This window comes from Canariomyces notabilis (assembly GCF_033297395.1).
Source record: "Canariomyces notabilis strain CBS 508.74 unplaced genomic scaffold N656scaffold_1, whole genome shotgun sequence".
Taxonomy (NCBI): Eukaryota; Fungi; Ascomycota; class Sordariomycetes; order Sordariales; family Chaetomiaceae; genus Canariomyces; species Canariomyces notabilis.
This window is the reverse complement of record NW_027041823.1, coordinates 191,713-219,367: the sequence shown is the minus strand read 5'-3', so window position 1 is coordinate 219,367 and position 27,655 is coordinate 191,713. Positions and strand designations below refer to the sequence as shown.

Below are 27,655 nucleotides of genomic sequence, written 5' to 3'. Positions count from 1 at the left end.
CAGGGCGGAAAACAATCTCTAGCCCGACTCTCCAATCCCACGGTCTCGGATACATTCCCAGCCAGATTTTGGGATCAAACACCCCGGCCCCCTTCTCGTCGCTTCGAACCCCTCGTTTGGCTGTTTGTTGGGGGGATTTCTGGGGCAGTGCAGCCAACCCGCAGGGTCAGCTTTGGTTTCTACTTGCTAGTTGACAAGAAAGGAATCAAAAACGCCGAGATTTCAATGCCAATGCCAATGCCAATGCCAATGCCACGCGTATAGTGGCTGTTGCTGAGCCGCCCACGTTTACGTGGTTCTCTACAGCGCGTTTCACCAAAGGGTCAAGCCCGCGACGGCCCCGGCGAATCTGCAAAAGCAAAGTGAACGTGTTTGTTGTGCTGCGCACTAATGTTAAGCATGTGTAGGTATAGTATTCCGTGTCTAAGCGGCGAGAGAAATTATGGCCTAACTTTATTAACGTGTGCTCGAGCAAGCCCCCCTTTTTTTCGCCACACTATTATGTATGGTGATGCCAGCTGGAACCCGTAGACTCGAGCTTGATGGGCTCGAAAGAATGATGCCTCACATGCCTAGTCGTACACCTCATTTCCCATCCGAATCCTCGTGCCTCCAATGTTCCGTAGTGTAGAAAGAAAAATCACCCAGCGGTCTAATAGTGTGTATGGTACACGTACATCAGCCAGCCCTCTCTCCTCCTGCGCCCTAACTCCTTGCCGTGCCTTGGCCAAAGTTGAACACGTTCCCATGCCGCCATGAAACCCGACCCCCAAGAAACCTAGTCGTAGCGGGCGTCATAGCCCGGATACATCACGGGCGTCATGGGGTCGTTGATTCCCATCATGAACTCGGATTTGATGGTGCTAAAATTGGTGTCGAGCAGGCCGCGTTGTAACATATCCATGTCCATATCAAGATACGACGTCCCGCTGGTGATGTAGGGCTGCGCAGGAAAGTCGATCGACGTCGGCCTGCCGAGCCACGAGAAAGAGGTTTGTATGCTGGGCGACGTTTGGCTAGGCGGGAAGCCCTCGGACCGCGCTGTTGAAGGGGTTAGATCGAAGTCGCCGTACGAGAGACTGACTGGCGACATGGTGACGGCCGTCGCCGACCCCATCGTCGCTTTTCGGTAGTCTTGTTCGAGGTCCGAGTGATCGAGGTCCGAAGCCGCCGAAGAACTGGCGCGGTCCGTCTGGTTGCAGTTGGACTCTGTCTCTTGCGTACCGCTGCTGCTGCTGCCGCCGCTGCCGCCGCCGCTTTGCGAGCCCGTCTCCTTCTGCTGCTCCTCCAACTGCCTCGCCAGCTCTGCCAGTCCAGCCTCGTCTTCGGGAAATATTGAATGTACCGGAAGATCCACGTCGCTGTTGGGTCGTATGCAGCCGAGCTTAGAGGCGATATCATGAATGACGGGCTGGCCTCGGTCGTTCAATTCAGGCTCCCCATATACCCACGGCTGCTGGTTTCGTACCATCGAAAAGAGCTTCTGTACCGTGGCGACCAGGGCGAATTGAGTGTTCTCCAGCACCTCGGCGTACCCCCGCGGTAGTTGCTTATACTCGGTCTTCTTCCTTGTCCCTGCGGTGCAAACCAACCCGTCGTCCTTACACCTCTTGCACGGGAACTCCCCGTCGCACTGCACCAAGTCAGTCAGGGGCTCAGGGAAGGGCAACCCATCACATGCCGGGGTCGGATATAAGTTACCTTTGTCTTCTTCATTCTACACCTCTCACATGCCTTCCATACTCTCTTATGCCTCCCATCGCTATGCTGAGAATGGCTGTCTACGACTGGGGTTTGCGGCTGGCTGTGGACATGAGTGCTTGTCCGCTTCGTGACCCTGTTTCCTGCCTTTTGTGGTTTGGGAATCGAGTGTGCTCGTTTAAGAGCCTGGCTCTTGAGCAGTTCCTCGTTTGGAGGCGAGGGAAGACCCATCGTGATATAATAGGGTATATGAAGTGAAGAGATGGTTCAAAACGGACAAGGGAAAGTTCCAGGTTAGGTGTAAGTCCAACTTCGCTTTGGTGGGGGGAGGGACCAAGTAGATGTATAAAGGAACCGCCTCAGCGCAGACAGACTGGAGCTTACTCGGCGTCCCCCAATCTCAAGGATGAGAAGTGCATGCATAACAGATTGGAGTCCGGGATTAATAATTCGTTGAAAGCAGGGCTAGGATGATGCGCTTAGTCTGTCTACCGAATTACCAAGTACCTGTAAGATACGTAGCCTCGAGACGAGGGTTTGGGCGAGGCAATGCGTCGCTTGTTAGCAGTAAGGACACTGACATCCCGTCATTTCTCGGGCTTTGCGTCCTGCGCCGTTGCTTGGCTGGTCAACGGTCGGCATGCTCGTTATGTCCGAAAACGCGGATCGCCTGATGTAAGAGTGGAGCTAAGGTACCGAACTTGTCCTGACTCACTGACAAGGGAATTTCTGATCACTAATTTGCGGAGACAGCAAGAGGCAAGCTGACGTCGTGATGATAAATGAATGACTTGTGCGAAACGCCTGGTTCGAATACTGGAGATCTGAACTGCTCACGGGCTCGTGCTTGCAACAATCATCATCGATTAGAGGCGCTTCGAACTGCGTCTTTGTACTTCATCTGGGTCCGGCCTGGCTCAGGGTCATTCACGGAGCTCAGCTCGGAGACTTCCCGTTCCTGTCGGCGTTAAGTCGGGACATGGCCCGGAGTACTCTGCACCATATACTCCGTATCCTGTCCTCTGATATACCTATGTAGCAAACCCCTTATGAGCGACCTCGCAACGGCGTATCAGAGGATTTACCTACCGGGAAAAGTCTCACCAATATACACATGCCAGGCAGTCTGTTGTCATGGACGTGAATGGAAGGGTGAGGACAAAGGAAGCGGTTCAAGCAAGGGTACGGAGGTACTCGTGGAGTACATCGGCCTGACTGAATCCCTAATGCCGACCGGTCAGGAGCTGAGTAAGCCGCGCTCCGTTTGGGGGTCAATGTTCACGGGCAACAACAGCCAAGATGCTTGCAGCCCGCACTTGTTGCTGTAGCGAATCGTTTGCGATATTGCCCGGGAATAACAACCACCCGCGTCTTGTTAAGTCACCTCTTGCCCTACCTGCTGCGAGAGATCTGACAGCCATGAGGGCATTTCTGGATCGACCCCAACTGACAAGGGCACCACTCCTCCTGTCTGGAGAGGTTGGATTCTGCATCCTATTCTCTCCGTCGGCTCCTGCCACTGGCCGTGTGCCGAAACTCGGCCGTGAGCAGAGACCGACGGGAAAGATACAAGCCACGACATGAAAAAACAAGAGGTTTGTTCGGATGCTCCACCATATCATTCGATCGACGCGAAGAGATTGCATAGGAGCGAGACAAGGATGTCCTGGACAATAATGAATCATCAGTGCAGTTTCGATCGATATGACAGCAAGGCGATCTTTTAGCCTCACCGATTTTGTGATGCATATCGTCTCGGGGAAAGGAAGGATTGCCCATGTCAGTCCATGTCTTCATCTCGAAGCCCATGACGCGAGCTTCCTGTCCGTGGCCAGCTTGCCGTCAGCCGCCAAATGAACCAGCTGGACGCGGTACTTGAGAGATGGAGAGGTTTTCGTTCACGAACGCCCTGTTCTGTTGAGCTCTGGCGGTCTCCAAGATCCCGACCTACCTTGGTGTAAAATAATCGTTACAACTCGCTTCCCGCATGCCTCGTCGCATCAAGGTCTTTTGGCGCCCTGATACAGCAATCCTGTTTCTGACAGCGTCGGGCCCGGCGATAGCAGCTGTCCTAGGACTCGTCCCGAGGTTGCATTGGTTCCCTGACAAGTTGCGTAGCTGACGTTCTGTTGGGTTTACTTGTTGAAGGCCATTGAAAGCAGGCGCTCTCCACGCCGCTATTTCGCCTCGGTGAGTTTTCTCCAGGAGAGCCAAGCTGGCGAAGTTGGGCACGGATCGGCAGCTTCTAGAATATTTCACGGGAACCACATGTTCCCCGACGGGAGCAGCCACCAGGATCCGTAACCCTAAGGCAGGTATCCCCGTTGCCGTGTGGGGTCAGGTTGTTTGACCGACTGGAGTTCGTCCAGTATTCTCCGTCGATGTCGCGAGTGCATCGAATCTTGAACGTCGATTTAGGAGTCGCGTCAAGGCGAATGATGAGGCATACTATTACCTATCAAATAGGGAAGGAAGGGGCATGGCCGGCGTGAACTGCGCCATTCTGTGGCCCTCTTTCGGCAAGCACGATCAGTGTCCCTTTGCCATGGACCTGCCCCATGGTCACGGAATAAGGATCCAAGCAATGTCTAGCTGCTCCACAATTGGATTTGTTAGGTAACGGTGAAACACCTCACTGGAGTATCATGTGAGGATGATGAGCGAGGAAAATTTTTCCTTTTTGATTTTGGGTTTTTTTTTTTTTTTTTTTTTCCTCTTCTGTGAATGCCGAACAGCGAGGATCATCACCGAATGCTAGGCGGGTCCTCACTGATGCCGCTTATCCTTGCTCTCCACGTGCGTGTGGAGCAAGGCACCGACGTGATCATCAATCATCGTGGTGAAGTTTTAGAGTTACAATCTCATCGCAAAGCCAGGCGAAACCCTACGGAAATGCAGAGAGCATGGATACCGCATGCTGCATCCGTTTTCTGTCTGGATTACCTAGGGTCCTAGGCACCGTCGGAAGGCAGAGCTCAGGTCCTTCGTTGCAGACCTGAACATGAACATGGGTTCGCGGCACGACGCCATCCCGTGCTGTGCCTGAGCCTCGAACTCAAAACTTGAGGCCAGCGGAAGCAACTAGAGAATGTGTGTTGCTGACCTTAAGGGAAGGGATTTTTGTTTTCCCCGGATCACACTGGGCTAAAAGTCATGCGGCCACAACGATGGCGCAAGGAGCTGTGCCCCTACCCAAACCGTCGGGTCCAACGATTCGATATCAAGTGTCGAGAGTCGAGACAGGCCGTAATAAAGGTAACCTACCTGCCCAGGCAGTAACCCCTCACCTCAACCGTGACCTAATGCTAATATCATGTTTCAGAAATATACATTCTTGTCTCTACCGTTAGCGCTATGTCGTTATCAGTCTCGATATTCTGCCTTGCCATTCTCTCTCAGGGTTCTCGAAACATTGGTATGAGGTTGGCCACATAGGGCAGGCCTCCATATGATCGCGCATTTACAGCAACTTCTCCGAGAATACATCCGGATGTTAACTCTTTCCGACGGATCTCGGTCTACTGCAATACTCCACCTTTGCGAATGCTCCCGCTCTTTGGCTACCTCAAACACCTGAATGAGGCTTAACGATGGCCGCGTTGGGACGGCCGACAGCTCCAAAGGCGCAGTATCCCTCCGCCCTTGCTATGGCTACCTCGCTGAGGCTTTGAGACTCGGTATTAAATCCTGATATTCTCAGGGGAGGCTCCTAATGGTCGCTTTTGTGAACAAGTGGAAAGACATCGAGTGGTCTGTGCCATTATGACGGGCCAAGATAGCATACACCTACCAGCTACAGGTCTCCCCCTTACTCCCCCAGCCACCCCAGAAAAGCCCAATGAACCTCCGCCTACTCAAAGCACACCATCAGAGGGCACCCAAGCACCTATCACGAGCGGCAGAGATGCCGACGGCACCAAGACGTCGGCCCGGCGCCTGGAAGAGCCCCGGACGCCTGTCCGGCGTGGCAGGGATGCCACAGGAGACACCCAGACGTCCATACCGAGCAGCAGAGATACTGCCAACGGCGCTCAAATACGAGTCGCGAGTGGAGAACACGATGTAAACGGCACGAAAACGCCAACTCTCAGCGGCAAACATGCCACTGCCAATCGCAGCTCCATTGACGCATCCATCATCAAGCTGATCAAGGAACCAGCGAGGCTGGATCACGCCAAAGGCCGCGTCTACGTCCTGTCGGCCGTCCGCAACGGCACCAAGCTCATCAAGATCGGCTATACTACCCAAGACAACGTGGAAGAGCGCATAAGGCAAATCAAGGCAAATTGTCAAGCCCGAGGCGACGACGAAGGCTTCACATTTTCGGACCAGTCGCCTTACACGATCCCCGTCAACTCCAAATCCTACTGTAAACGCATAGAGCGTCTCGTGCATGCCGAGCTTCGAAACCACAGGTGCAAGTTTCTCTGCCGCTGTGGAAAGTATCACCGGGAATACTTTGCTGTTGACGAGGCCGTGGCCTCTGGCATTGTGGCGCGCTGGGTCCGGTTCCTCGAGCAGAAGCCGTACGCGGAGGAGCCGTCGAACGCTCAGCTCCTGGCAGAATGGGACGGCCGTTTAGCTTGGTTCAAACAGAAATTGGATGATGCCAAGACAACACCGGATGCTGAGGGGGAGTGGCTTGCGAGGTGGCAAGAGTTTGTGGATGTGCCACTCTGGCACTGGGTTGAGTACGACCTGCGCGAGATGTGGTCCAAGTTCCGGTGGCAGCTTTGCCTAGTCGTGTTGTGCGTATGGGACCTCTTGACGGCACCGCGGGGAGTGCCATGGGTTTATGTGGTTCTGACTGCACTTGCTCTTCTGAGTATGTGGGAATCTCGGTTCTTCCGGCGCTCAAGATCCTGGCTGGCAAACGGCTTAAAGGTGGTGAAGCGCGCCATCGCGATTTTGATAACACAGGAGGCAGCAGATCAGGGGGTAAGGAGGAACACGCCTGAGCACACCATTGCAGAGGCTCGGCTTGAGAGGAGCAGTCCTGGGCGGTTGGTTGAAGACAAGGACTCGGTCGAAGAGGCCCAAACACTGCCACTACTGGGCGAACTGTTTCAATGGGATTCAGACGGTAGCAGTGGCGAACACGCGGTCGAAGACCGTAGGGTTAGCAGGAGCGCCCCAGAACTGGAAAATGAGGAACGTCAAAGTGACTTGGACGATGCGACCAGACAGTAGCACAACTGTTTGGGGTATAAGTTGCTTCAAGGATGTTGTTCATAGACCCGGGAAAGAGCGAGGGGAGGGTTGGCGGTTCCCGTTCATCTTTTTTCAAGAAATACATACCCTGTCTGCTGTTGTCTTGTACTGTATCACAACCCTTTCTTTCTCTAAGGCACTTCGTCTCCTCGTCCGTCCGTTGTACTAATGACACCACTTTGCTTGGAACAATCGGGAAGGCATTATTTGACAACAGGCTGTAGCTAGAATTCATCACCCACGCTGATTCTCCAACGCTTTCCTCAATGCAGTCGATCATCAGCTCCGTTTTTCGTGACGTTTGTCTCGGCGATATGCGATAAGCGCGGTATGACTCTTATCGGCGTGCCACCAAGCCGATAAAACAAGCACCCCGCCACCAACTGATCGGCGTCGAGCAACTGTCACTGTCTTTTCCACGTATTTTGTTCTTGCCTCTATACCATTCTCCAGTCCGTGAAGCACACGAGTCATGGACAAGACGCAGGAAGAGCTACTTCGGCGGCCACTGTATCTGTTTGCGCTCCCCCCCGAAATTCTTGAATCGCTATCGCTCAAGGAGGAGGAGGGGCTAGCTTCGCAGCTCCAGGATGGCGGACTCGATGATACACCTTCTCGGGGACAAAGCCCAGCACCTGGCTCTTCAGACAATCTTCTCGGAGCCCAAACATGCTCCCTCTGCGGCTTGTCCTTTGTCACGGTTCAGGAGCAGAGGGACCATCTCAAAACCGACCTCCACCACTATAACCTCAAGCAGAAGCTACATGGCCTCAGACCCGTCTCTGAAGCCGAGTTCGAGAAACTAGTGGACGAATTGGACGAAAGCATCTCGGGCTCTGACACACCGGATAGCGATGATGAAGAGGACGATGCGCGCAAGGAAACCACCTTGTCCGCGCTGCTTAAGAAGCAAGCTTCGCTAGCTGACAAGCTCAGCTCGAGCACAACGGAAGAGGTGGAGGAACCAAAGAAGACGAGGAGAGGGACCGGGAAACCACCGTTAATTTGGTTCAGTTCCCCTAAACTGCCAGATAATACCTATTTTGGGATATACAGGGCGTTGTTTTCGACAGAGGAGTTGGGCAAGGAAGAGGCCATTGTCGATGCAATCAGACAAAGACAGTTACCGCCGATATCGATGCCCAAACCCGCTAAAGACGGTAATGCAGCACCACCTCCCTACAATGGCAGACATATATTTCTTTGCATGATTGGCGGTGGTCATTTCGCCGCCATGGTGGTCTCCCTGGCTCCGAAGCAGAGTAAGCATGGCTCTACTGGACCGCTCAACAGGGAGGCGGTCGTCCTGGCGCACAAAACCTTCCATCGGTACACAACGCGGCGGAAGCAGGGCGGCTCACAATCTGCCAACGATAATGCCAAAGGAACGGCTCATTCTGCTGGCTCCTCGCTCCGTCGCTACAACGAGCAGGCCCTTGTTGAGGATGTCCGGGGCCTCCTCAAAGACTGGAAAGCGTTGATTGACACCAGCGATCTGCTGTTCATTCGGGCGACAGGCACGACAAATAGACGGACCTTATTCGGGCCTTACGACGACCAAGTCCTACGCCCCAACGACCCCCGCATCAGGGGCTTCCCCTTCAGCACGCGCAGAGCGACCCAAAATGAGCTGATGCGTTCCTTCATTGAGTTGACACGTCTCAAGGTCAAGGAGATACAGCCCTCGGCCGAACTCCCCGTGCCCGACGAGGCAGCCAAACCGGTTAAACCCAAGGCCGAGCCGAAACCCTCAGCACCTAAGCTCAGCGAGGAGGAAGAAGCCGCGCTTCTGCATACCACACAAATCCAAGCCCTTATCCGCCGCTCCAAACTACCTGCCCTCCTCTCCTACCTATCGACCAACAAGCTAGACGCCAACTTCCGCTTCCACCCACCCGACACGCAACAGAACCATCACGCGCCGACCCCGCTGCACCTAGCAGCCTCGCAGAACGCGGCCCCGCTCGTTGTGGGCCTGCTCGCGCGCGGCGGCGCCGATCCGACAGTCCTCAACGGCGAAGGCAAGACTCCCTTCGACCTGGCCGGCGACCGCGCCACGCGGGACGCCTTTCGCGTCGCGCGCGCTGAGCTGGGCGAGGCCGCATGGGACTGGGCTGCCGCGCGGGTGCCAGCCCCGCTGAAGCGTGAGGAGGCGGAGCGGCGGGCTGAGAGGGAGAGGAAGGAAAGGGAGAGCAAAGAGGAGCAGAGACGCAAGGCCGAGGAGGAGAGGCTGCGTGCTGAGGGACCTAGGGTTCCTGATGGTAGTGGTGGTGGAAGTGGGAAGAAGGGTGGAAGAATCTTGAGTGCGGGACTGCCCAAGACCCCTGAAGAACGACGGCAGGAGGAGATGAGAGGCTTGTCTGATGAGCAGAGGATCCGGCTGGAACGAGAGAGGCGGGCGAGGGCGGCGGAGGCGAGGATTAGAGCTTTACAGGGGAGCTGAATATAAACCGAATTTATGCTACGAAAGTGGCATATTCCATTGCCGAACGGCAAACCTCGTTCTGCCCGGCTACATCTTTGCTCCTTGGGTGATGTGCTCACATCAGTTTCGAAGCAAGAGGTATAAGTCCAGCCGTGGTGAGACTGGCGCGTAGCTTGTGGGGAAGCAGGTGATAACTTCAGTATGAGCTCGTGTCGTACAGACCGAGCCCGCGGAGGATGTACACAAATACACAAAGGAGGAGGCACAGGTAGGTGTTGGTCCTGCCGATGACCAAGTTAAGGGAAGTAAGCTCTTGAATTTTGGTACATACTTATCGCGTTGACTGTATTCGGTGGAGCAGAAAAGGGTCATGAACATTTACCTTTATCCTGGGCGGAGAGACTCAAATTGAGCTCTCATTCAACCTTCAGACACGACTAAACCAGTTTCATCAAGTCTACCAGTATGCATCATATCTCAACTCGAGGTGTGTGATCCCTAGGGATCTCTGGATCCCTACACTGAGAGAACGCCGGTCGTCGATTACTTGTCTTGGGTCTGTGCTATCGGACCCGGCGCCGAATCTCGGAACGGACTTGAGTGGGGCCGGAGTACCTCCGTAGTGCTCCACTGTATCCACGCCAGAGTCACGAACACCGGAAATCAGAACAGAAGAGGAATTGGGGCCGGAATGGCGCTACCTTAGTGGGTGCTTTGAGTGCTGCGCCTCATCCTTTGCATGACTTGGACATGATTGGTCATTTATTATGTGTAGAAACAGTAGGCTGGCCTCGGCTGGCAAGGACATAGTCGCTATGTACTACAATGCCCCCCTGGTTTGTTCGCTAGCGCCTGACTTGAAGACAGGGCTCAGCCCCAAAATCCAAATCTCAACAGCGAAACAGCCACTTTTTGCACAGATAAAGAGACATATGAAATGGCACATTCTAAATATTGCTAGATGCTTTATTTTTCTACGTTGATATATTCCTTATGGCTGTGGAGATGCATCTTTTTGAAATTTGGACCAGGACCCCTGTCCTGAGTTCCGCGCTAACAAACAAACCAGGGTTGTACTGTACATACATACCTCCGTACAATACCAGTGCCGAGAGTGGCGATTGCACGAAGAGCCGGGATACAGCACCTGATGATGGCTCTAGATGACAGATGAGAATCGGAGATCTGCACGTTCAACGACGTGCCCCATCGCCGCCCTATGGGATCGTTACAAGGACACAAGTAAGTACTTTCGGTACTGTAATTTGGGCCTCGTTCGTGATGGCCTGTTTACTTGCTTGCTGTTATTTAAACACTGCGTGCCGCGCTGTGCCCTCTGAGGAAGCTTTCCCCGATACTTTAGGTTATGTGCAGTACAGGACAACCCTTGTTTGTTCGTTAGCGTGGTATTTCAGGTGGGGTGAAGTGAACAGTATTCAATTCTACTCAGGATCTCTCTTCGGTCAATGGCTCTCAGCTCCTTGAAGCTGGGTTCCAACCCGCATTGAAGCTCATAGAAGGTTGCTCAGTGATATTTTGGGAGAGAAAGCACGAATTCGAGGAGATGTGGGCCGGATCAGAGGTTTTTGGTTGGATGCAGCTGCCTTAGCGCCATGCCAGAGAAGGGGAAGATTAAGTGGGGTGAAGTCCCGCGCTAACAAACAAACAAGTATTGACCTGTACCTTCCCTCTTCTTGGGTAAACCATCTACCGTTATGTAATCAATTGGCTGAGTGAAGATACTCTGTGTGTTTGACTGGATTCTGGAGACTGTGAGAGCTTGTGACGCAGGATAGGGATTAGGGAAGAGGGCCATGTTGCTGGGACGGCCTTGTTTCTCTCGGCAATCTTCTCTCGGCGCACAGCAAGATAGCACGCTAAAAGTTTCTCCTACAAGCGATGCTATCCAGTATCCACGTTCCCTGCTGCCACGATGTTGACGGTTTACGGTTGCATCAGCGAAAGGAGGAACTGTCGGGTGTTGTTCGGTGTCGGTGGATCTTTGAAATACGACCAACCCGAAACAAACCATGTCCGCCCACGGGCGCACCACCCATACCAATCAGGAAAAGCTTTTGCCCCTGGTCTTGTCCCTTTCTGGCGTTGAGACGTCCTGGACCGACCGAGGTCCGTGGAGTCTTTACACTTACACCACTTTGTACAATAGAGATCTAGGATTCTTAATACTTGATTACTTCTCGTTTCTGCTTTTTGAAACATGCAGATTCGAGGCGGCGGTCGTTGAGAGATCATTGTTGAAGGCGGTCCCACTGATCGCTCCGATCTGACAAGCGATTCGCCAGCCTCGTGGGTGCGGGTCAGCTTCCCGCTCAGAGGCGCCATGACGATTCTCTCTGGGTTTTGGGCGTTTTCAGGCTATGTAAAAATAGGTACCTATCGAATATCGTCGAGTGGGATTTCACTTGTTTGCTCGCCAAACACCGAGCTCACACATGGCATGACTCTGGCCATCCTATCGTCAGGTTATGCTCACTCCAGACCTCTTGAAGAATCGGCCTCGCTCTCGCTAGGACGACCTGTCTGTGCCCGGCATCTGCGGTGTGATTCCGGGTGGGCACAAGGTGGACACATACAGTTCAACCCTTGTTTGTTAGCGCAAGACTCTGACAGGGGTCCTTGTCCAGAAATCAGAGAAAATGCTTCTCAGCAGCCAAAACGGTTGACTCAATGCGAGAAAAAAGAGTATCTAGCATTATTCAAGAAGACTATTTTCTTCGGAGCCTTTTTTTCGTGAGAAAATTTGCCGTTTTGCTGTTGGGATTGAAATCTTAGGGCTGACCCTGGTGTTGAAGTCAGGCGCTAACGAACAAACAAGGGGGGGACTGTAGAGTGCACAGGCCGCCATCGTTGCAGCAAGCGGTGACCATTGTGCTCCTCGTGCGACCTTCTCTCCAGCTGCAGACCGCAGTTGCAATCACATAAGCTACCTACGTGTGTAGGTAGCCGAGCATTTGAAGTTTACACTTGAGCACATTGGTGAGGTCGCCGTCGACGGTACTGTGATGTACAAGCGCAGGCGGACACAACTGCCCCGACTCGCCCGATTGCCTTCTGGACCATACAGGGGCCAATATTCTACCTGTTTCGCTCTGCGTCCCCACGATCCTGAAACCAAAGGCTAGTGTATTGTAGTGTACCGACGGCAAGGGCAGCCCAGCCAGTCTAACAAAAGCATGACAGCTGCTGTGAAACGCGGCACTGGATTCCTGGTGGCACTCGCTGACCGTAAAACAAGCTCCCGTCATTTTTAACATCATGATGACCTCCGAGGTCTCTCAACTGGAATCCAATTCTCTTATACAGTACAGTAGTAACTCAAGTCAAGTTAGCCACTATAATTTCTGACCAGGAGTTCTTTCCCAGCAATATTAACACACGAATTATATTGGTAATGTTACATAGCAATTCATACCATTTGCATCGCTTAGACTTTATTCAACATTAGCGTACACGTGCAGCGCTGGATCGAGCATTCGGCCCGTGGCGGCTAAGCAGATTGGGAATCGCTCCCTGCGGGGAAAGTCGATCGCTTGATGAGAACGCTGAGAGACCGAAAGCCCGACAAAGCCCAGTCTGGATCCAGATCCCGGCACCAGGCACAGCAAAAACCAGGTTGACTGCAGGGCCCCAGTTGATTGCTCCGTACCTGCAGTAGCGCGGCCGGTGTGGCTGAGCTCGCTGCCATCTGTTTCAGAGGTGCACCCTCCGCTACAATGTGCCAACGGACCTCACCGTGGACAAGTGTCTGCTCAACGTTGAAGTCAACATAACGTTATTTTCAACTACATTTTCATGTTTGTACACTTCAATCCTGGTGGTTTGAGTCTGTCCTTTTCAGGCATGGATGTTTCCATACGCAGTACGGGTAATTACAGTACCTGAATTAGTGTTATGTCCAGTCATATGGCAAGAATTTCAATGTACTGTTAACTACCATAGCACTGATGATGCAAAGTTGAATGACCCGACTGCTTGAGTTTCTATACGCTGCCATACACTTATTACCCACTTATTCCACTACACAGACGCGCTATGCAAGAGGGTAAGACATTTCTCTCCGGCCTTGGCCAGGTGTTGTTGGAGACGGAATGGATTGGACTGGGAGGTCCCATCGACCCCTGACCAGACCCCGGTAATAACCCCTGTCAACCAGTCAGCCAACCGTTGCACGCCCAGCGCCGCGGCTTGAGGGAGCCGCGCGCCACCAAAGCTCTAACTGGACGTACCCCTTTTTCGACGAGTGGTGAGTGTAACGAACTGTAACACCACAGGTTCGAGTTTTGCATTGTGTGGCCTCAGAGATGGGCCTTCGACAACCACTCACTCACCTTTGGACCCTGTATACTGTGAAGTTACGGCAAAAATTGCAATTTAGGAAGCTTTCCCATTTCGGGGTGTGCTTCCCATCTCATTGGCTGGCGGCCACTTGCACTTCCTCCAACCTGGCATCTCATCGGGAGTCCTGTCGATCCCCTGGGAAGGAAGCCCTGGGCAAACCCATCTCCCATGATCCCACTTCTTTGTCTGGCCCACCACCCCTGCCGAGCAACCCGGACGGGGCCCGGACGGGGGGGAGGGGGGTGAGAGCATGTCGGTCTCGGTGTCCAAGGTGTGTATAACAATCTCTGCCAACCGCCGTCTCTCTCCTCAACTCTCCCTCTTGTCTTCCTCACTTGTGTTCAACAAGACCTTTTTTCTCTTTTCACTCCAACCAACAGAGGCAAAGTCATTCGCTTCTTTGTCTCGCTTCCCTTTTCTTTTCTTCTCGTCTTGTTTCCACATAGAAAACAAACACACTTTCGTTGGCAACAGCTCCAAGGCGCAAAAGGCCGTCCTAATATATACACATCACTTCCACAGTCCATCGTTATCTTGTCTCAGCATTCGACACAGGCATTAGAGACTTCATCATGAAGACCTTCGTTCCGATTCTTGCCCTCGCGGCCGGGGTGACGGCCACTGTAAGTTGCTCTTTTGTCCTCCGGGTGCTATTCGACGACGACTAACACCTAAACCTCAGTTCCACAATGCCCCCCCATTTACATGCCCTGGCAACACCGACAACAAGTGTACCGATAAGCAGAAGCCTGGCTTCAGCTGGGACGACCTGGACTTTGGTGACTTCTTCGATTACAACGGCTTCACCTTCAGCGGTTGGAAGTGCGAGGACCAGGGCGGAAGCAAGGGCGGCCGCTTTGCTCCTCGGACTTTCAAGAAGGTCATCGGCGGCACATGCACATCCGACAAGAAGAAGTCACCTTCGTTTGGTTGCGGCGCCTCAATCGACAAGTTCTCCCTAGGATCCATCCATGTCAAGCCCGAGTTCGACTGCGATCTCGAGTTCCACTACGACATGCCTGATGGGTCGACCTGCAAGCACCGGAGCCCTTGCAAGAAGTCGGGTACCACTGTGGTCAACAGGCAGTGCGGCGGTGCCAAGAACGTGACCATCATCTATCCTCCCCAGCCCAACAAGCCCAAGCCCAGCTGCAGCATCCAAGTTCCTACGATTTCCTTCGACTGCAGCACCGCCTCCAGCACCAAGACCAAGCCTCCCAAGACCAGCACCACCAAGACCACCCCGCCGTCTACTACCGCTGCTACCACTACCACTGAGGTGAAGAGCTCGACGACTTCGGCCAAGGGGAGCTCGTCAACCGGCCCTTCAGAGACCAAGCCCACAACCACAAGCCCCAAGCCCACTGGCGGCAGCTCCACTGCCTCGGAGACCAGCACCGCTCCTGTTCAAGGGTCCACTACGACGACTGTCAGCCCCGGCGTCAGCACCACCTCCGCCAGCTCCGCCGCCGAGAGCAGCACCACCTCGGCCAGCTCTGCCGCAGAGAGCAGCACCAGCCAGGCCCCGTCCAGCGGTGTCAGCTCGACCAGCAGCGACACGCTCCCTGCCACCACTGCCACCACCACCAAGATCATCGTCACCAGCTCCATGAGCACGTCAACCATCTTCACCACCAGCACGTCGACCATCACCCAGTGCGCGCCCACCGTGTCCTCGTGCCCTGGCAACTCGTCTGTTGTGACCACGGTTGTCACCATTGCTGTCTCGACCACCATCTGCCCGGTGACCCAGACCCTGACCAGCATCGAGACCAACACTATCGTCCCCGGCACCTCTGTCGCTTCCAGCACGACTCTGGGCGCCGGCTCTAGCACCACCCAGGCCCCGTCCGGCACCGTCGTTGTTCCGGGTACCAGCGGCATCGCCACCTCTGTCAAGCCTGTTGAGACCCTGCCCTGCCCCAACGTTGTGCCGTCCTGCCTGAACACTTTCATGTTCCTGGTCAGCTGCGCCGACAACACCGACACGGCGTGCTACTGCCCTGACGCCACCTTCGTCAAGAGCGTCTACGACTGCCTGTACGCCCACGGCGAGACCGACGCCATCATCGCCGAGGCCGTCGCCTACTTCCAGGGCATCTGCGCTCCCTACGTCGGGCAGAACCCGGGTGTTGCCACCGACGCCACCGTCACCTCGTACATCACCGTGACGGCGCAGCCCACCGTCGCGCCCGTCTACACCACGGTCGTGGTTGACACGACCGTCGTCGTACCCTGCACCGACGAGGCTGGCCAGCCCATCCCCAGCTCCAGCACCACGGCCGTCATCAACACGAGCATGACGGTGCCCCAAGTTGGCTTCACCACGGGCACCACGGGCGGTGTCGACGTCGTCCCCATCACCAGCGCCCTGCCCATCGTCACGGGCCCGGCCGGCGGCAACGGCGGCGGCGTCCCCGTCATCACCTCCAACGGCACCACCGTCGGCCTGCCCACCCCGCCCGCAGGCACCGGCTCGATCCGTCCCACCACGACGGGCCCCGTCACTGCTGGTAGCGGCCGCACCGCCGCCAGCCTTGGCCTCGCTGCCATTGCTGCGCTTGCTGTTGCCGTTGCTCTCTAAAGCATGTGTTGATAAGCTGTATTATTACCATAATCCCCTCACAAGCAACAAGACAAAAGGGGGTTCCATGTACTACTATCCATCATATCCATCGGCCGGTGGCAGGCTCTTTTTTCCATCAACAACAACAACCAACATCAGCATCTGATTCTTACGATCCTTACGGCAGCATAGCAAAGCGGCATCCATCATGACACGTTTTATCCCTGAGAACCCCGGGCGTTGGCTTGGGTCTGGGCTGGGCTGGTTTGGTTTGGTTTGGTTGTATATCCTCATGCCCATGTTTTCCATGTTTTCTTGTTTTGGCTTTGTTGGGCAGGGATAGAGATGCGCCCTGAGAGAAGGGCAACGCAAAAACATACCACTACGCCCCCAGCTGTTTGCGATATGTACAGTGTTCCCTACTATACATATATGTCTATATACGCAGCTGGTGGACTGTCCTGTACATAATAGTTAATACCCCCACCGCCAGACCAAATCCCAATGACCAAGCCGGGTTTTATATTACTTCTCGGTTCCCCTGTGTATGTGCTGATGGGTGAAGTGTATATACACAGCTGATATTAGTACACTTTCTCCCCGGACATGACACATTTGTAAACATGCTGAAATCGCAAGTCACCTTGAGAAGCAACCTACGCTAGGTAAGCAGATCAAGTTAAATAAGATTGAGTTCAAATAGTGAACGACTTGATTATACTTTTTGAAGATAACATGCAGTTATCAATATCGCGGTTGAAGAGGGAGAAGGCTCCACCTCTTGTCATCGTTATTTACCAGTTTGAAATATCTTTCACTCACCTCACACTACACAGCTGCCATCTAATGCATTCAAACCCGCCCAGCCACCATATATGTATACATATATCGGAGCGGTGAGACAGGTCGCTCGGACTGATCGATCTCGGCTGAGCGGAGCAATGCTTTTTACTGCACATAGGGGAAGTACTGCTGGCGGCGGTGCTATCTGTGCAGGGGCAGTTATCTGCGCCTATGTTGTCAGTGGCCTATTCTTAGCTCGTACTCTTCATCTCCTTTGTCTCCTTCGGATTCGTCATCTGAATCCCCGATGGAGAAGAAGCCCACAATGCCAGACGATCCGTAGGCAAACCCTGTGCCCGTCCAAGAACTGGGGATTGCAAAGCCGTCATCGGCGGTGTTGGGCAACTCTTCAGAGTCAGACCAGGGTTCTTTCAGAAAGTCAAGGTCAGATTCATCAGAGTCCGAAGTGGAATCGGAATCCAGCGAGAAGCGGCTCGTGAGGTTTGGCTCGGCCGCTATACCAGGATTTGCCTGAGGATATGCCTCGGGCGTTGTTGCGGGTGTATCAGTTTCGAGTTCCATGTCAAAAACGAGCTCATTATCGCTTCCTTCGGCCGTCCCATTCATCCACAGAGTGGAGGATAGCGAGAAGTCTTCTCCGCACAGCTTTCTATATGTCTCTCCATGACACTGCAGAGAGCTGGGAGCCGATGGATGTGGGTACACTGACATTGGCGAGTTAATCCTTGGCTGGATACAGAGCGTGCTGTCGCATCCACCACGGACCTTGACGTTAGCTGCCCAATAGATTGGCATTTTCCGGCGCGGACCTTGCTCGGCCCATTCCAGAGTCGATTTCCTAATTCCCTCCAGTCTCCGTAGCCAATCTACGGGAGAATCCAAGAGCTTCAGATTGGGTGGCAGCTGGTTGCCAAGCGCAATCAATTCGCATCGAGGCTGCTTGAGGCTCTCTTCAAGAGGTGGTGGCTGTCCAAAGACTTCGTCAGCAGAAATCATGTTCGCAGGGACACAGGTCGAGTAGCCGTGTCTATTCTTGAAGGCCCAATAGTTCAAGATGGCACTCACATCTCTCGTGTTGAAGCCCCGGTAGAAGTCGCGGCAGTTGGGGCAGAAACCGTACACGATCTCGGTCGCTTCAGACCGGGACCGGCAGCGCCAGAAGCTGAGACCACGTGCAACGCAGAGTCCGGTATATACAATGGGCCATTTCGCCCTCTTGTCTTTGTGGACCCTGCATTCGATCAGTTCTCCAAGACTGCTATGCGCGCACACCGTGTAGATTTTTCTACTGATGTAGCACATCTCGAATGCGAGAGCGGGTTGGCGAAGCAAGAGAATTTTTTGGAACTGGGCAACTCAAGCTGTGACAACGAACGAGTGATGCGAAAACGAACGACTGATGGGGGTCCTAAGGAGAAATGTTGCTGGGAAAAGAGATGTTAAATGGCCAAACATTTGGATGAACAGGTGCAGAGGCAAAGGCATCGTCGTTTGGTGGCATGGTGCTCGTTAAAGCGCATGACAATGAAATTGTTCAATTCGTGATACGAGCAAGCGGATTGGGCGTCGAACACTAGATCGGGCTGTTGAACAGTGAATTGGCATGTCCAGCAGTCAAACAATAAAGGCTCTGTACCGTGTGCGTGGGTTGAGTCCAGGTATCGTCCGCCTCATGGCTCTGCATTCGATACTCCGACTTCATGAGGTTTCGGGTCAAAGGTCTTGAACATGAAGCAAGCGGAACCGGACCATTTTAGGGCCTCGCAAATGCTGAGTCATCAGGCTTGCCCGCCGGCACTTGAGCATGAGGTAATGCTCAGTCATCACTAACTACCAGCAGGAACTCTCCACATTACGCATCACTAACAATGAGAGATGAAGATTTCGACGGATCTCCTCAGATACAGTAATGCTTTGGAAATGCTCACCAAGCATGGTGTTGCCAGTCTCAAGACCCAATAGCTGTGATCGCTTTCAACTATAAGAAACCCCCCGGCCTGTGCTACCTTAGAAAACATAGGAAAGTCAAAATCTCACAACGACACAATTCCTGCCTATTCACCTTACTCGTCATCAGAGACCAATTTGTTGCTCATGCTCAAAACTGTAACAAACGCCATGTCCAAGACACTACACCACGTAAAGATCACTCCCCACCGGTCATCGGCGCGAGGTCACAGCAACCATGGTTGGCTAGACACGTACCATTCGTTCAGCTTCGCGGACTGGTACAATCCCAACTTCACCCACTTCGGGTCCTTGCGAGTCCTCAATGAGGACCGCGTCAAGGCCAACTCAGGTTTCCCAATGCATCCGCACCGGGACTTCGAGATCTTCAGCTACATCCTCTCGGGAGCCCTTACGCACAGCGATTCGACCATGAGCAAGAAGCAAGCAGAGGGCGGCACCCAGTCGGAGCTGTCGTGCACAGTGCAACGCGGAGACATACAATTCACCACGGCGGGGAGGGGAGTCACGCACTCTGAGTTCAACCGTGGCAACGAAACGGTGCATTTCCTCCAGATATGGGCCATCCCGTGGAGGCGTGGCCTGACGCCGCGTTACCACTGGGGACGGTATAACGACGAGGACAAGCGGAAGGGCTTTGTCAGTCTTCTGAGCCCGCTAAAAGGCGGCGTCGATGCAAGCGAGGCCGAGGAGAAGGCGGCCGAGCCGACCATCCCCGGGACAATAGCCATCCACGCCGACTTTGTCATGGCCGCTGGCATCATCCAACCGGGCAGCAAGTTCGAATGGGCGGTGGGCGCCAAAGCGACCGAGTCGGGCAAGCGCAAAGTCTATGTACATTTGCCCATGACCAAGGGCGGCAAAGCCAAGATCAGGCTGGATAATCGGGAGGATGCAGTCCTTGGCGAGGGTGATGGTGCATTTGTGGATGGCATCAACGCGGGAGACAGACTTTCGGTGGAGAGTGTCGGGGAGGCCGAGGCAGAAGTCATTGTTCTGGACACTGCTTAGAAGAGTCCGTTAATAAAGAAAAACAGCTATGAGGAATAGCTCTCCGTATTGTATGTACAAGTAGAGCTTCTAAGGAGAGCTCCAATCATTCTGCAAGCCGTTTGACCATAACCATGTGCATTGCCATGGCCACAGCCAAAACACCCTTCATCGCCTCGATTCGCATGGACCGATGGAAATGAAAGGAAAAGATTGATTCCTGCAAAGAGGAAAGTTCCAAAAATTCCCTGCCAGGCCGAAGCCCAACAGGAGCGGTCAGGTTGTAGTTTTCAACTAGCAAAAACGTGGTCTCGGACGAATCCTCACTGACACACGTAAAACCCCTGCACCGGGATGGAGAGAAAAGAAGGAAACCAGCAAGTCTGGGGTGGGATCAGGCTGTTATATACCCTGAGAGGCATGGCCCGTGCGCGTCTGCATTCTGCAAAATGTCCGTGCGCATCTGCGGGATGTCCGTGCGTCGAGTTCGTTGAAGTTTCCAATTCAGGCAATCACAGGCTGTGGTTGGCAGAAAGATTCTTCGCACAAGAATGCACCAGGACTGCCTTCCCATCCATCACCGTTCAACAAAGGAGGAAGAGGACCAGCAGGACGACGTTGTGCGCTTTGTGGTGAGCTTAAGAGTGCGATTAGAATGCCTCCATATACGTACTGAGATTCTCAGGTACTCAACCTTGAAGTTGCATGACGATCCGGATCATGCAGTAGCTTCAAGCATGGAACTCAATCGGAAGTAGCTTACTTCGCAACCCCCCAGTCATGACGTCGTTGTCGGTGCTTCAGTCAACCGTCATGAATTTGGCCACAGATGACAAGAATAAAGAAACAATGTTCACAGGCGGATGGAAGCTTCAGCCAACTTTCCTTCGAATCTGTCCTGCCAGCTACTCAATTTTTCGCAGCGCTGAAGCCGATTGAAGTGGTGAATTCAACGAAGAACTGTCTCAGTCGCTGCCACTTACACAGTGAAGCCTCAAGTTAGCCCGCCATGTCTCTCGCCCGACATGTAAGTCGTCATACAACAACATGAGATCCTGACTTAATACGCCCAAGCTTATTCATGACTAACTCGTTCATAGGTAGACCCGGAGGATATCATCCACCACCTCCAGGCTCATCATATTACTCCGAAGCAGCCGTCCAGCGGCAATAGCGGCGGACAGAGCGCTCACCTCACCCCTTTCTCAACTCCATACGCCAGCCAGCGGGAGATTCCGAAGTATCGGATCCCACAGGATGGCGCCCCTGGAGATACCGTCTACGAGATGCTCAAGGACGAGCTAGACCTCGATGGCCGACCGAACCTCAACTTGGCTAGGTACCTAGGCGTGCCTGTCTCCCCTCCCTCGCATACTCCATTGACGCTCCTCATATCTGACTAACATTTCCCTCATCTCAGTTTTGTAGACACTTACCTCGAAGAAAATGCGCAAAAACTCATGGTCGAGAACATGGGAAAGAACCTTGCTGACAATGACGAGTACCCAGCCCTTGTGTCCTTGAGCAACCGCTGTGTCAGCATCCTCGCCCACCTGTGGGGCGTCCAGAAGGGGGAGAAGGCGGTGGGATCGCCCACCGTTGGCTCCTCCGAGGCCATCCACCTCGGCGGCCTTGCCATGAAACGCCGTTGGCAAGCCCGCAGACGCGCAGAGGGCAAGGACACTCTCCGCCCTAACATCATCATGGGCGCCAATGCCCAGGTCGCCCTTGAGAAGTTTGCCCGCTACTTTGAGGTTGAGGCAAGGATTCTCCCGGTGAGCAAGGAGAGCAATTACTGCCTGGATCCGCGGCTGGTCAAGGAGAACGTGGATGAGAACACGATTGGTGTGTTTGTTATCATGGGGAGCACCTACACGGGACACTTTGAGCCGGTGGAGGAGGTGTCGAAAGTACTGGACGAGGTGGAAAAGGAGACGGGGGTGAGCGTGCCGATTCATGTGGATGCGGCGAGCGGGGGGTTCGTGGCGCCGTTTACCTACGCTGGCGCTGGAGGACCCAAGTGGTAAATTCGTCCCATTCATTCAGGCTTTATACGCCAGGTACTGATGATGACTTGCCAGGAACTTTGAACTTCCACGAGTCCACTCCATCAATACCTCAGGTATGCCCCTTTCATTCAGTTACCCTGACCAACCACCACTTACCACCTTCACAGGGCACAAATACGGCCTCGTAGCCCCCGGTCTGGGCTGGATCATTTGGCGGGACCAGTCGTACCTGCCCAAGGAACTGATCTTTGAACTGCACTACCTGGGAGGCACCGAGGAGTCGTACACGCTCAACTTCTCCCGCCCCGGCGCCCAGGTCGTGGTGCAGTACTACAACCTGATCCACCTGGGCTTTGCCGGCTACCGCGAGGTCATGGAGAACTGTCTTGCCAACGCGCGGATCCTGTCCAAATCCCTCGAGGCCACGGGCTGGTACACGTGTCTCAGCGACATCCACCGCCCCCGCGACAACAACATCAAGTTCAACAACCCACGCCAGCCATCATCGTCATCAGCCGCCGTGCCCCACGAAGACGACGACAACGACTACGAAGCCGAGACCGAAACCTCGGCGTCGTACACGCCGGGCCTGCCCGTGGTCGCCTTCCGGCTGAGCGACGAGTTCCAAGCGCAGTACCCGCACGTCAAGCAGGAGACCATCTCGCTGCTGCTGCGCGCCCGGCAGTGGATTATACCCAACTATGCCTTGCCGCCCGGAGAGGCGAGCACCGAGATCCTGCGTGTCGTGGTCCGCGAGAGCATGAGCTTCGACCTGCTCGACCGGCTCGTCACCGACATTGTGCAGGTGACCGAGACGCTGATGGAGAACGAGGAGCAGGACCTGGGCATTCTGACCCGGCAGCGCAAGGGGCCTGTTGTGGCTACTGATGGGAAGAAGGGTAGAGGTGAGGGCAAGGGTGGAGAGGCTACGAAAGAAAAAGGGGAACAACGACCGGGGAAAGCGGACGGGGTCGGTGAGAAAGTCAAGGGGTTGGGCAAGGAGGCCAAGAAGCGGATGGAGGATGGCATACATCGGTCGGTGTGCTGATTTCACCGGTTGAGGAGAGGAAAGTGCGTTCACGATGGGGAATGTGTGCAGGTTGGATATAACTTGTTTGTTCAAAATCTTTCCTTTACCCGTCTGAACTCAGAAAAGCACGCAATGAAGGGCCAATTGTGGGCCATATTTCCTTTCGTCTCAAGCCACATCCAAACAAGGTCAAAGATCAAAAAAGTCAAGTTAGATGATGACAGTCCAAAGTCGATATAGCGCGCTATTTGGCGGCAACTAACATCAAAGCTACATGCTGCTGCCAGTGATGGAGCCGCCGGCCCCTGTGTATACAATACTGATACACACCGCATCCAATCACAGCTTGGACCCCTTGGCCCGCCTGCCCTCCCTCTCCTTGTCCCGCAGCAGTCGCCGCAGGATCTTGCCGCTGGGGCTCTTGGGGATAACGTCGATAAACTCAACACCTCCTTTAAGCCATTTGTAATGCGCTTTGTGGTCCTGAACGTGCTTGATGATTTCGGCCGCGATATCTTCGTTCTTTCGGGAAGCCATGGACTGCGGCGTGACCACAAAGGCCTTGGGCACCTCACCATCCCTCTCATCCGGCACAGCAATGACGGCGCAGTCATCGACGGCAGGGTGGGTCAGGAGATGGGCCTCCAGCTCGGCTGGGGCGACTTGGTGGGCCTGCGAGAGGTCAGCTTGGCCTAACTCTTAACGCTTCTAGAGCAACAGACTACCGTACCTTGACCTTGATCAGCTCCTTTAGGCGGTCGACAATGGTGAGGTGTTCGTATCCGCTCGGCGCCTTGGTTACCATGACTTCGTCGCCGGTCCGCAGCCATCTCCCGTCCTCGTCCCAGATGTAGGCTTCGGCCGTGGCCTTCTCGTTGTGCAGGTAGCCCAGAGTCACGGACGGAGACTGCACCAGCAGCTCACCAGGCTTGCCGTACTCGGTAATCTCCCTTCCCTCCTGATCGATGAGTTTGGCTCTTGTGCCAGGCACGAGCGACCCCGAGGTCCCCGGGCAGATGTCGTGCTCGCTTGTTGAGCAAACCACGGTTGCGGATTCAGTCATTCCTACCACCGTGTCAGTAACTTTGCCATGCTGTCAGACAGCTAGAAATAATTACCGTAACCTTGGCCCACGTGCCAATTTGGATAGAGACGAAGGAGCTCGACGACCGTCTCCTTCCCCAGCGGTGCTGCTCCCGTAAACACTAGCCTGACGCTACTCAGATCGTACTTCTTGAGCAGATCTTTGCTGCCCAGCATACGGATAACAATTGGAGGTACCTAGGCTGTTAGCAAACGAAACTCGGGCCTCGCGTATGATGGGCGTACCAAAGGCAGATAATTGATCTTGAACCGTTCAATAGCCCGGAGGTAATCTGTGAGCTCGAACCTTGGCAGGACTATGACCTCGTCACCCCGCCATGTTGCCGAATGGGCGACTACTACCAGGCCGTAAATGTGGCTGAACGGAAGCAAGCCGAGCTCAACCTGCGTCTCAACTCCATATTTCCTCCTGGACACGTCCTCGAACAGGCAGTACTGCATCACGTTTGCTATGACATTCCTATGCGAGATCATGACGGCTTTCTAGTAGACTATGAGCCCACAAGTTTAGGCAGGGTATCTGGGGAATAGACTCACGGGTAAACCAGAGGTACCGCTGGAGTAGCAGAGGAATGCCACCTGCCGCGCACCTTGCCCCTTGACCCAGTTCAGAGGTTCAAGATCCAGCACTGAATGGCCCAATTGGATCAGGTCATCGACCGTCTTGAAGCTCGTCTTGTTGGAATGGTGTGGCAGGTCCATGATGAAGATCTTGTCGTCGGGTATTCCCACAGCCCTTGCGGCCTTGAGCGCCGTGTCCAGGACGGGCACGCATGTGAACAAAGCCTTGGCGCCGGAGGACCTGAGCTGGTGCTCCAGCTCACCGGCCGAATAGGCAACATTTGCGGGTGTCGCAATGCCAGACAAGCGGTGCACGGCATTGAGAACCGAGAGGTAGTCGATCTAGGTATCGTCCGGAATCAACAAGGCGTCCAGGGTGAGAGTGAGTGCGATGCAGCACAAAGAAGCACTCACAGTGTTGAAAGAGAAGACACCGACAACCTTGTCCCAGGGCGAGTCGACATTGGGCTCCCAGCCCATAATCTTGGACAAGGCTTTGGCGACAAGGTCAGAGCGCTTGTGCGACTCGGTCACAGTGTACGTCTTGCCCGTGAGGCCGCAGGTGAAAGGATTCCTGCTTTTGGCGATTGGTCGGCGGCCATAGATCTCGTTCCTCATAAATTCGCCAATGGTGACCGAGTCGGGCGGGTCTGTAGCGGTGTTAGCAGCTAGAACTCGGATACCCTCACTCTCCCACCTACCAAAAGGGAGCTTGGGGACCCATGGAGGCGGATAGAAGACCATTTTGTGGCCGATTGGTCGAGTTGAAGTCGGTGAAACGTTGTTCAACCTCGAAGAAGGGATCCACAGAGCTTGTATGCAGTCAAGCTTCTATAAGCGGTCAGTCGTCCTTTCTAGCAGCGAGTCTACAAGATACTAGAGTGGCCAGGAGGAACAAAGGAGCGCCAAACAAGGGAGGGCCCGTCTTTGTTGTGTACCTTACCTAGGTATCTATCCAAGCCCTGCGCTGAAGTGCCCAAGATTGATATCTGGATACCGATGTCGCTAGGTAATGTGAAGAGAAAGCTGACTGCTAATGAAAGGTCCGATGAAGGGGTGATCAAGTGGCAGCGCATCCTCCATGTCACCGCGCTCCAATTATACTGTACCGGCCTCTCTGCAGCCATCCCTGTCGCGCCAAGAAAACCCCGCAATCCCCCAAATCCCGTTGAGCATCCCGAGTGGGCCCGTCTCCATAAAGCTGGTTCATGGGGTCGGCTCCATCCGTCTCAGCCAATTGAGCGCCCGTTGAGACCTCGGCCAACTGTCAACTGCTCGGTCCAGCCTGAGCCGTTCAGAAAGCGCATTGTGTGCGTTGCATGGATCCTGCAGATGTGGCTCGTGACTCGCAGCTTGAGGCTGTTTGGAACCCGAGGCTTGAGGATTGGGGCTTGCACCAGCATAAAAAGCAATGACATGGGGTCCAGGGGCCACTGTGGCTTGTGCTGTCAAGTGAAGATCGGCTTGGGATTTTTCAGATGGCCATGTTGCCCTGCCACCCATCGACCCTTTGTTTAAACAAACACAGTCACCCCTGATTGCCCCTTTTTTGACTTTTGGCACACCCGGCTGCAATCCATTACCAGGCTGTATTGCCAGTTATCGAACCGCACACCCAGTCTCAAACGCTGTTAGTGATCAGCCGATGAGTGTAAGAAATCAAACACTGCTACAACTTTCAAATGTATGCAATTCTTTCAGTCTGTTAGCGCACCAATCCACTAGGCAGGTAGTCCGCCACGTCAGGTTACAGGTAATCTTAGGATGAAAATTCAAAGCCCATTTCAAGCTGTCAACAGACCATACTCACCATGCCATTCTAATATTCAAAGCCAGGACTGGGGCCAAGAGCGGCCTGAGATCTTACTAACCAAGAGAGCAAGTGACTTTCACGTGGCCCCCTGAGTGTCTCCTTTCGTTCCTTCCTTCTCATCCTTGGGTTGGGTGCATTTATCGCTATCGAGGAGACTGGCCCGTGCTCTACTCACATGGCAGGCTGTGGTGGCCTTTTCCCAGATGAGCATCTAGAAAGGGAAGGCACGAGTGATCACATATTGACCCAGCCAGGGAGATGCTGCATTCTCTTCCTTTCCCTCGGGGTGCATCTCCTCCTGACGTTCCTCAAACAGTTACCTAGATATTCTTCTCCAGAGTCCAACAGAGCCCCAATCTTCAAACAAACAATAGCACCTTGCCAAGTCTTTGGTAGTGGTCGCTCTAGGTCAGCGCAAGCTTGACCTCAACCTCCACAGAAAGGTAGGTTGCTCCTGTTTCTTCCTCATCATTGAGAGCCAAGCATGAACTGCAAGGCTGCTCTGAGCATCTTGGTTGTGCTCCCCAGGACTCAGGGTCACTGAGTGTGCTCTACTCGCCACAGCAGCAGCTGTGCAACGCGGCGCTTTAGTAACACATCACTAGAGTTCAGTTCCCCCAGACATCTTTCAGACACTGACAGGAGACTATCTATCCATCCTTCAAACGTATACCATCACTTTCAAGCTGATGGGTTCAATCTGCAGGCCTATGCAATATCCACAGTGAACAGGATTACAGGCCATAGACAGCATTTCAAGGTGCGTTCTCAGCCTCCCTCTGGCTCAGTTTCCTTCCTCCCCATTCTAGCCTTCAACCAGTGCACAAGCGACAAGCCCAGTCGCTCTTGCTTTCAGGAGAGCACTTGGAACTTTTCCCTGCCCTAAGTGTCTCCATTGCCTTTCCCCTTTAGGCCATCGAGTTGATCTTTGGTAACCAGTTGACCTGGTCGCTCCTGCTTCAACCCTGCTATAAGGTCAAAAGCCAGGTTTCTCACAGACACGTCCCAAAACTTTCTCAGATCCAATGGCTCTCCTCCTCCGCAATTCTCTTCCTTCATCTAGCCAGTCGGTCACGTTCCTTTCAGCGTCTTCCCTGTGCTTGAACACTAAGAG

At 54.0% G+C, this 27,655-nt stretch overlaps 10 protein-coding genes across 10 annotated transcripts; 6 read left to right on the top strand and 4 right to left on the bottom strand.

Moving 5' to 3' along the window:
• Positions 1 to 778: 778 nt before the first annotated feature.
• N656DRAFT_700029 (uncharacterized protein) lies at positions 779 to 1,932 on the bottom strand (the record flags this gene model as incomplete). Its single annotated transcript, XM_064810830.1, has 2 exons — positions 779 to 1,633; positions 1,702 to 1,932. The coding sequence occupies 2 exons, from the start codon at positions 1,930 to 1,932 to the stop codon at positions 779 to 781; spliced, it is 1,086 nt and encodes a 361-aa protein (XP_064674560.1).
• Positions 1,933 to 2,608: 676 nt separating this feature from the next.
• Positions 2,609 to 3,949, bottom strand: N656DRAFT_4350 (uncharacterized protein). The gene is made up of 4 exons (XM_064809645.1): positions 3,653 to 3,949; positions 3,435 to 3,522; positions 3,098 to 3,367; positions 2,609 to 2,924 (listed from the first exon to the last, which is right to left on the bottom strand). The coding sequence occupies exons 2-4, from the start codon at positions 3,508 to 3,510 to the stop codon at positions 2,749 to 2,751; spliced, it is 522 nt and encodes a 173-aa protein (XP_064674559.1). The 5' UTR covers positions 3,511 to 3,522; positions 3,653 to 3,949; the 3' UTR covers positions 2,609 to 2,748.
• Positions 3,950 to 4,982: 1,033 nt separating this feature from the next.
• N656DRAFT_772991 (uncharacterized protein) lies at positions 4,983 to 7,064 on the top strand. The gene has a single exon (XM_064813976.1). It carries the CDS (start codon positions 5,464 to 5,466, stop codon positions 6,889 to 6,891), a length of 1,428 nt encoding a protein of 475 aa, XP_064674558.1. The 5' UTR covers positions 4,983 to 5,463; the 3' UTR covers positions 6,892 to 7,064.
• Positions 7,065 to 7,293: 229 nt separating this feature from the next.
• N656DRAFT_772989 (uncharacterized protein) lies at positions 7,294 to 9,398 on the top strand. The gene has a single exon (XM_064813975.1). It carries the CDS (start codon positions 7,385 to 7,387, stop codon positions 9,353 to 9,355), a length of 1,971 nt encoding a protein of 656 aa, XP_064674557.1. The 5' UTR covers positions 7,294 to 7,384; the 3' UTR covers positions 9,356 to 9,398.
• A 604-nt stretch (positions 9,399 to 10,002) lies between these two features.
• N656DRAFT_4312 (uncharacterized protein) lies at positions 10,003 to 10,414 on the top strand. The gene has a single exon (XM_064809628.1). The coding sequence runs from the start codon at positions 10,105 to 10,107 to the stop codon at positions 10,318 to 10,320; it is 216 nt and encodes a 71-aa protein (XP_064674556.1). The 5' UTR covers positions 10,003 to 10,104; the 3' UTR covers positions 10,321 to 10,414.
• Positions 10,415 to 14,268: 3,854 nt separating this feature from the next.
• N656DRAFT_764305 (uncharacterized protein) lies at positions 14,269 to 16,280 on the top strand (the record flags this gene model as incomplete). The annotated part of the gene is made up of 2 exons (XM_064813319.1): positions 14,269 to 14,319; positions 14,379 to 16,280. The coding sequence occupies 2 exons, from the start codon at positions 14,269 to 14,271 to the stop codon at positions 16,278 to 16,280; spliced, it is 1,953 nt and encodes a 650-aa protein (XP_064674555.1).
• Positions 16,281 to 17,282: 1,002 nt separating this feature from the next.
• On the bottom strand, positions 17,283 to 18,368 carry N656DRAFT_793528 (uncharacterized protein; the record flags this gene model as incomplete). Its single annotated transcript, XM_064817179.1, has 1 exon — positions 17,283 to 18,368. One exon carries the CDS (start codon positions 18,366 to 18,368, stop codon positions 17,283 to 17,285), a length of 1,086 nt encoding a protein of 361 aa, XP_064674554.1.
• A 535-nt stretch (positions 18,369 to 18,903) lies between these two features.
• N656DRAFT_772983 (RmlC-like cupin) lies at positions 18,904 to 20,143 on the top strand. Its single transcript, XM_064813974.1, has one exon. The coding sequence runs from the start codon at positions 19,185 to 19,187 to the stop codon at positions 20,043 to 20,045; it is 861 nt and encodes a 286-aa protein (XP_064674553.1). The 5' UTR covers positions 18,904 to 19,184; the 3' UTR covers positions 20,046 to 20,143.
• Positions 20,144 to 20,693: 550 nt separating this feature from the next.
• On the top strand, positions 20,694 to 23,117 carry N656DRAFT_4027 (glutamate decarboxylase). Its single transcript, XM_064809536.1, has 6 exons — positions 20,694 to 20,709; positions 20,783 to 21,051; positions 21,125 to 21,363; positions 21,445 to 22,047; positions 22,106 to 22,146; positions 22,201 to 23,117. Exons 2-6 carry the CDS (start codon positions 21,034 to 21,036, stop codon positions 23,079 to 23,081), a joined length of 1,782 nt encoding a protein of 593 aa, XP_064674552.1. The 5' UTR covers positions 20,694 to 20,709; positions 20,783 to 21,033; the 3' UTR covers positions 23,082 to 23,117.
• N656DRAFT_772981 (acetyl-CoA synthetase-like protein) lies at positions 22,950 to 25,701 on the bottom strand. The gene is made up of 8 exons (XM_064813973.1): positions 25,672 to 25,701; positions 25,430 to 25,559; positions 25,143 to 25,378; positions 24,705 to 25,070; positions 24,393 to 24,650; positions 24,182 to 24,344; positions 23,794 to 24,128; positions 22,950 to 23,735 (listed from the first exon to the last, which is right to left on the bottom strand). The coding sequence occupies exons 2-8, from the start codon at positions 25,470 to 25,472 to the stop codon at positions 23,403 to 23,405; spliced, it is 1,734 nt and encodes a 577-aa protein (XP_064674551.1). The 5' UTR covers positions 25,473 to 25,559; positions 25,672 to 25,701; the 3' UTR covers positions 22,950 to 23,402.
• Between the last annotated feature and the right edge of the window lie 1,954 nt (positions 25,702 to 27,655).

Bases quoted from the DNA above. Each gene is read 5' to 3' on its own strand.
- N656DRAFT_772991 (XM_064813976.1), top strand. From the start codon at position 5,464: ATGACGGGCCAAGATAGCATACACCTACCAGCTACAGGTCTCCCCCTT.
- N656DRAFT_4027 (XM_064809536.1), top strand. The intron at 21,364-21,444 runs GTACCTAGGCGT...CCCTCATCTCAG, and splicing joins CCGAACCTCAACTTGGCTAG to TTTTGTAGACACTTACCTCG. The intron at 22,147-22,200 runs GTATGCCCCTTT...CCACCTTCACAG, and splicing joins CCACTCCATCAATACCTCAG to GGCACAAATACGGCCTCGTA.
- N656DRAFT_772981 (XM_064813973.1), bottom strand. From the start codon at position 25,472: ATGGTCTTCTATCCGCCTCCATGGGTCCCCAAGCTCCCTTTTG. The intron at 25,071-25,142 runs GTGAGTGCTTCT...GACGATACCTAG, and splicing joins GTGTCTTCTCTTTCAACACT to ATCGACTACCTCTCGGTTCT. The intron at 24,345-24,392 runs GTACGCCCATCA...CTAACAGCCTAG, and splicing joins AGATCAATTATCTGCCTTTG to GTACCTCCAATTGTTATCCG.
- N656DRAFT_772989 (XM_064813975.1), top strand. From the start codon at position 7,385: ATGGACAAGACGCAGGAAGAGCTACTTCGGCGGCCACTGTATCTGTTT.
- N656DRAFT_4350 (XM_064809645.1), bottom strand. From the start codon at position 3,510: ATGGGCTTCGAGATGAAGACATGGACTGACATGGGCAATCCTTCCTTT. The intron at 3,368-3,434 runs GTGAGGCTAAAA...ATTATTGTCCAG, and splicing joins CGATATGCATCACAAAATCG to GACATCCTTGTCTCGCTCCT. The intron at 2,925-3,097 runs GTAGGGCAAGAG...GGTCGGCATTAG, and splicing joins TGTCAGATCTCTCGCAGCAG to GGATTCAGTCAGGCCGATGT.
- N656DRAFT_772983 (XM_064813974.1), top strand. From the start codon at position 19,185: ATGTCCAAGACACTACACCACGTAAAGATCACTCCCCACCGGTCATCG.
- N656DRAFT_4312 (XM_064809628.1), top strand. From the start codon at position 10,105: ATGTGTAGAAACAGTAGGCTGGCCTCGGCTGGCAAGGACATAGTCGCT.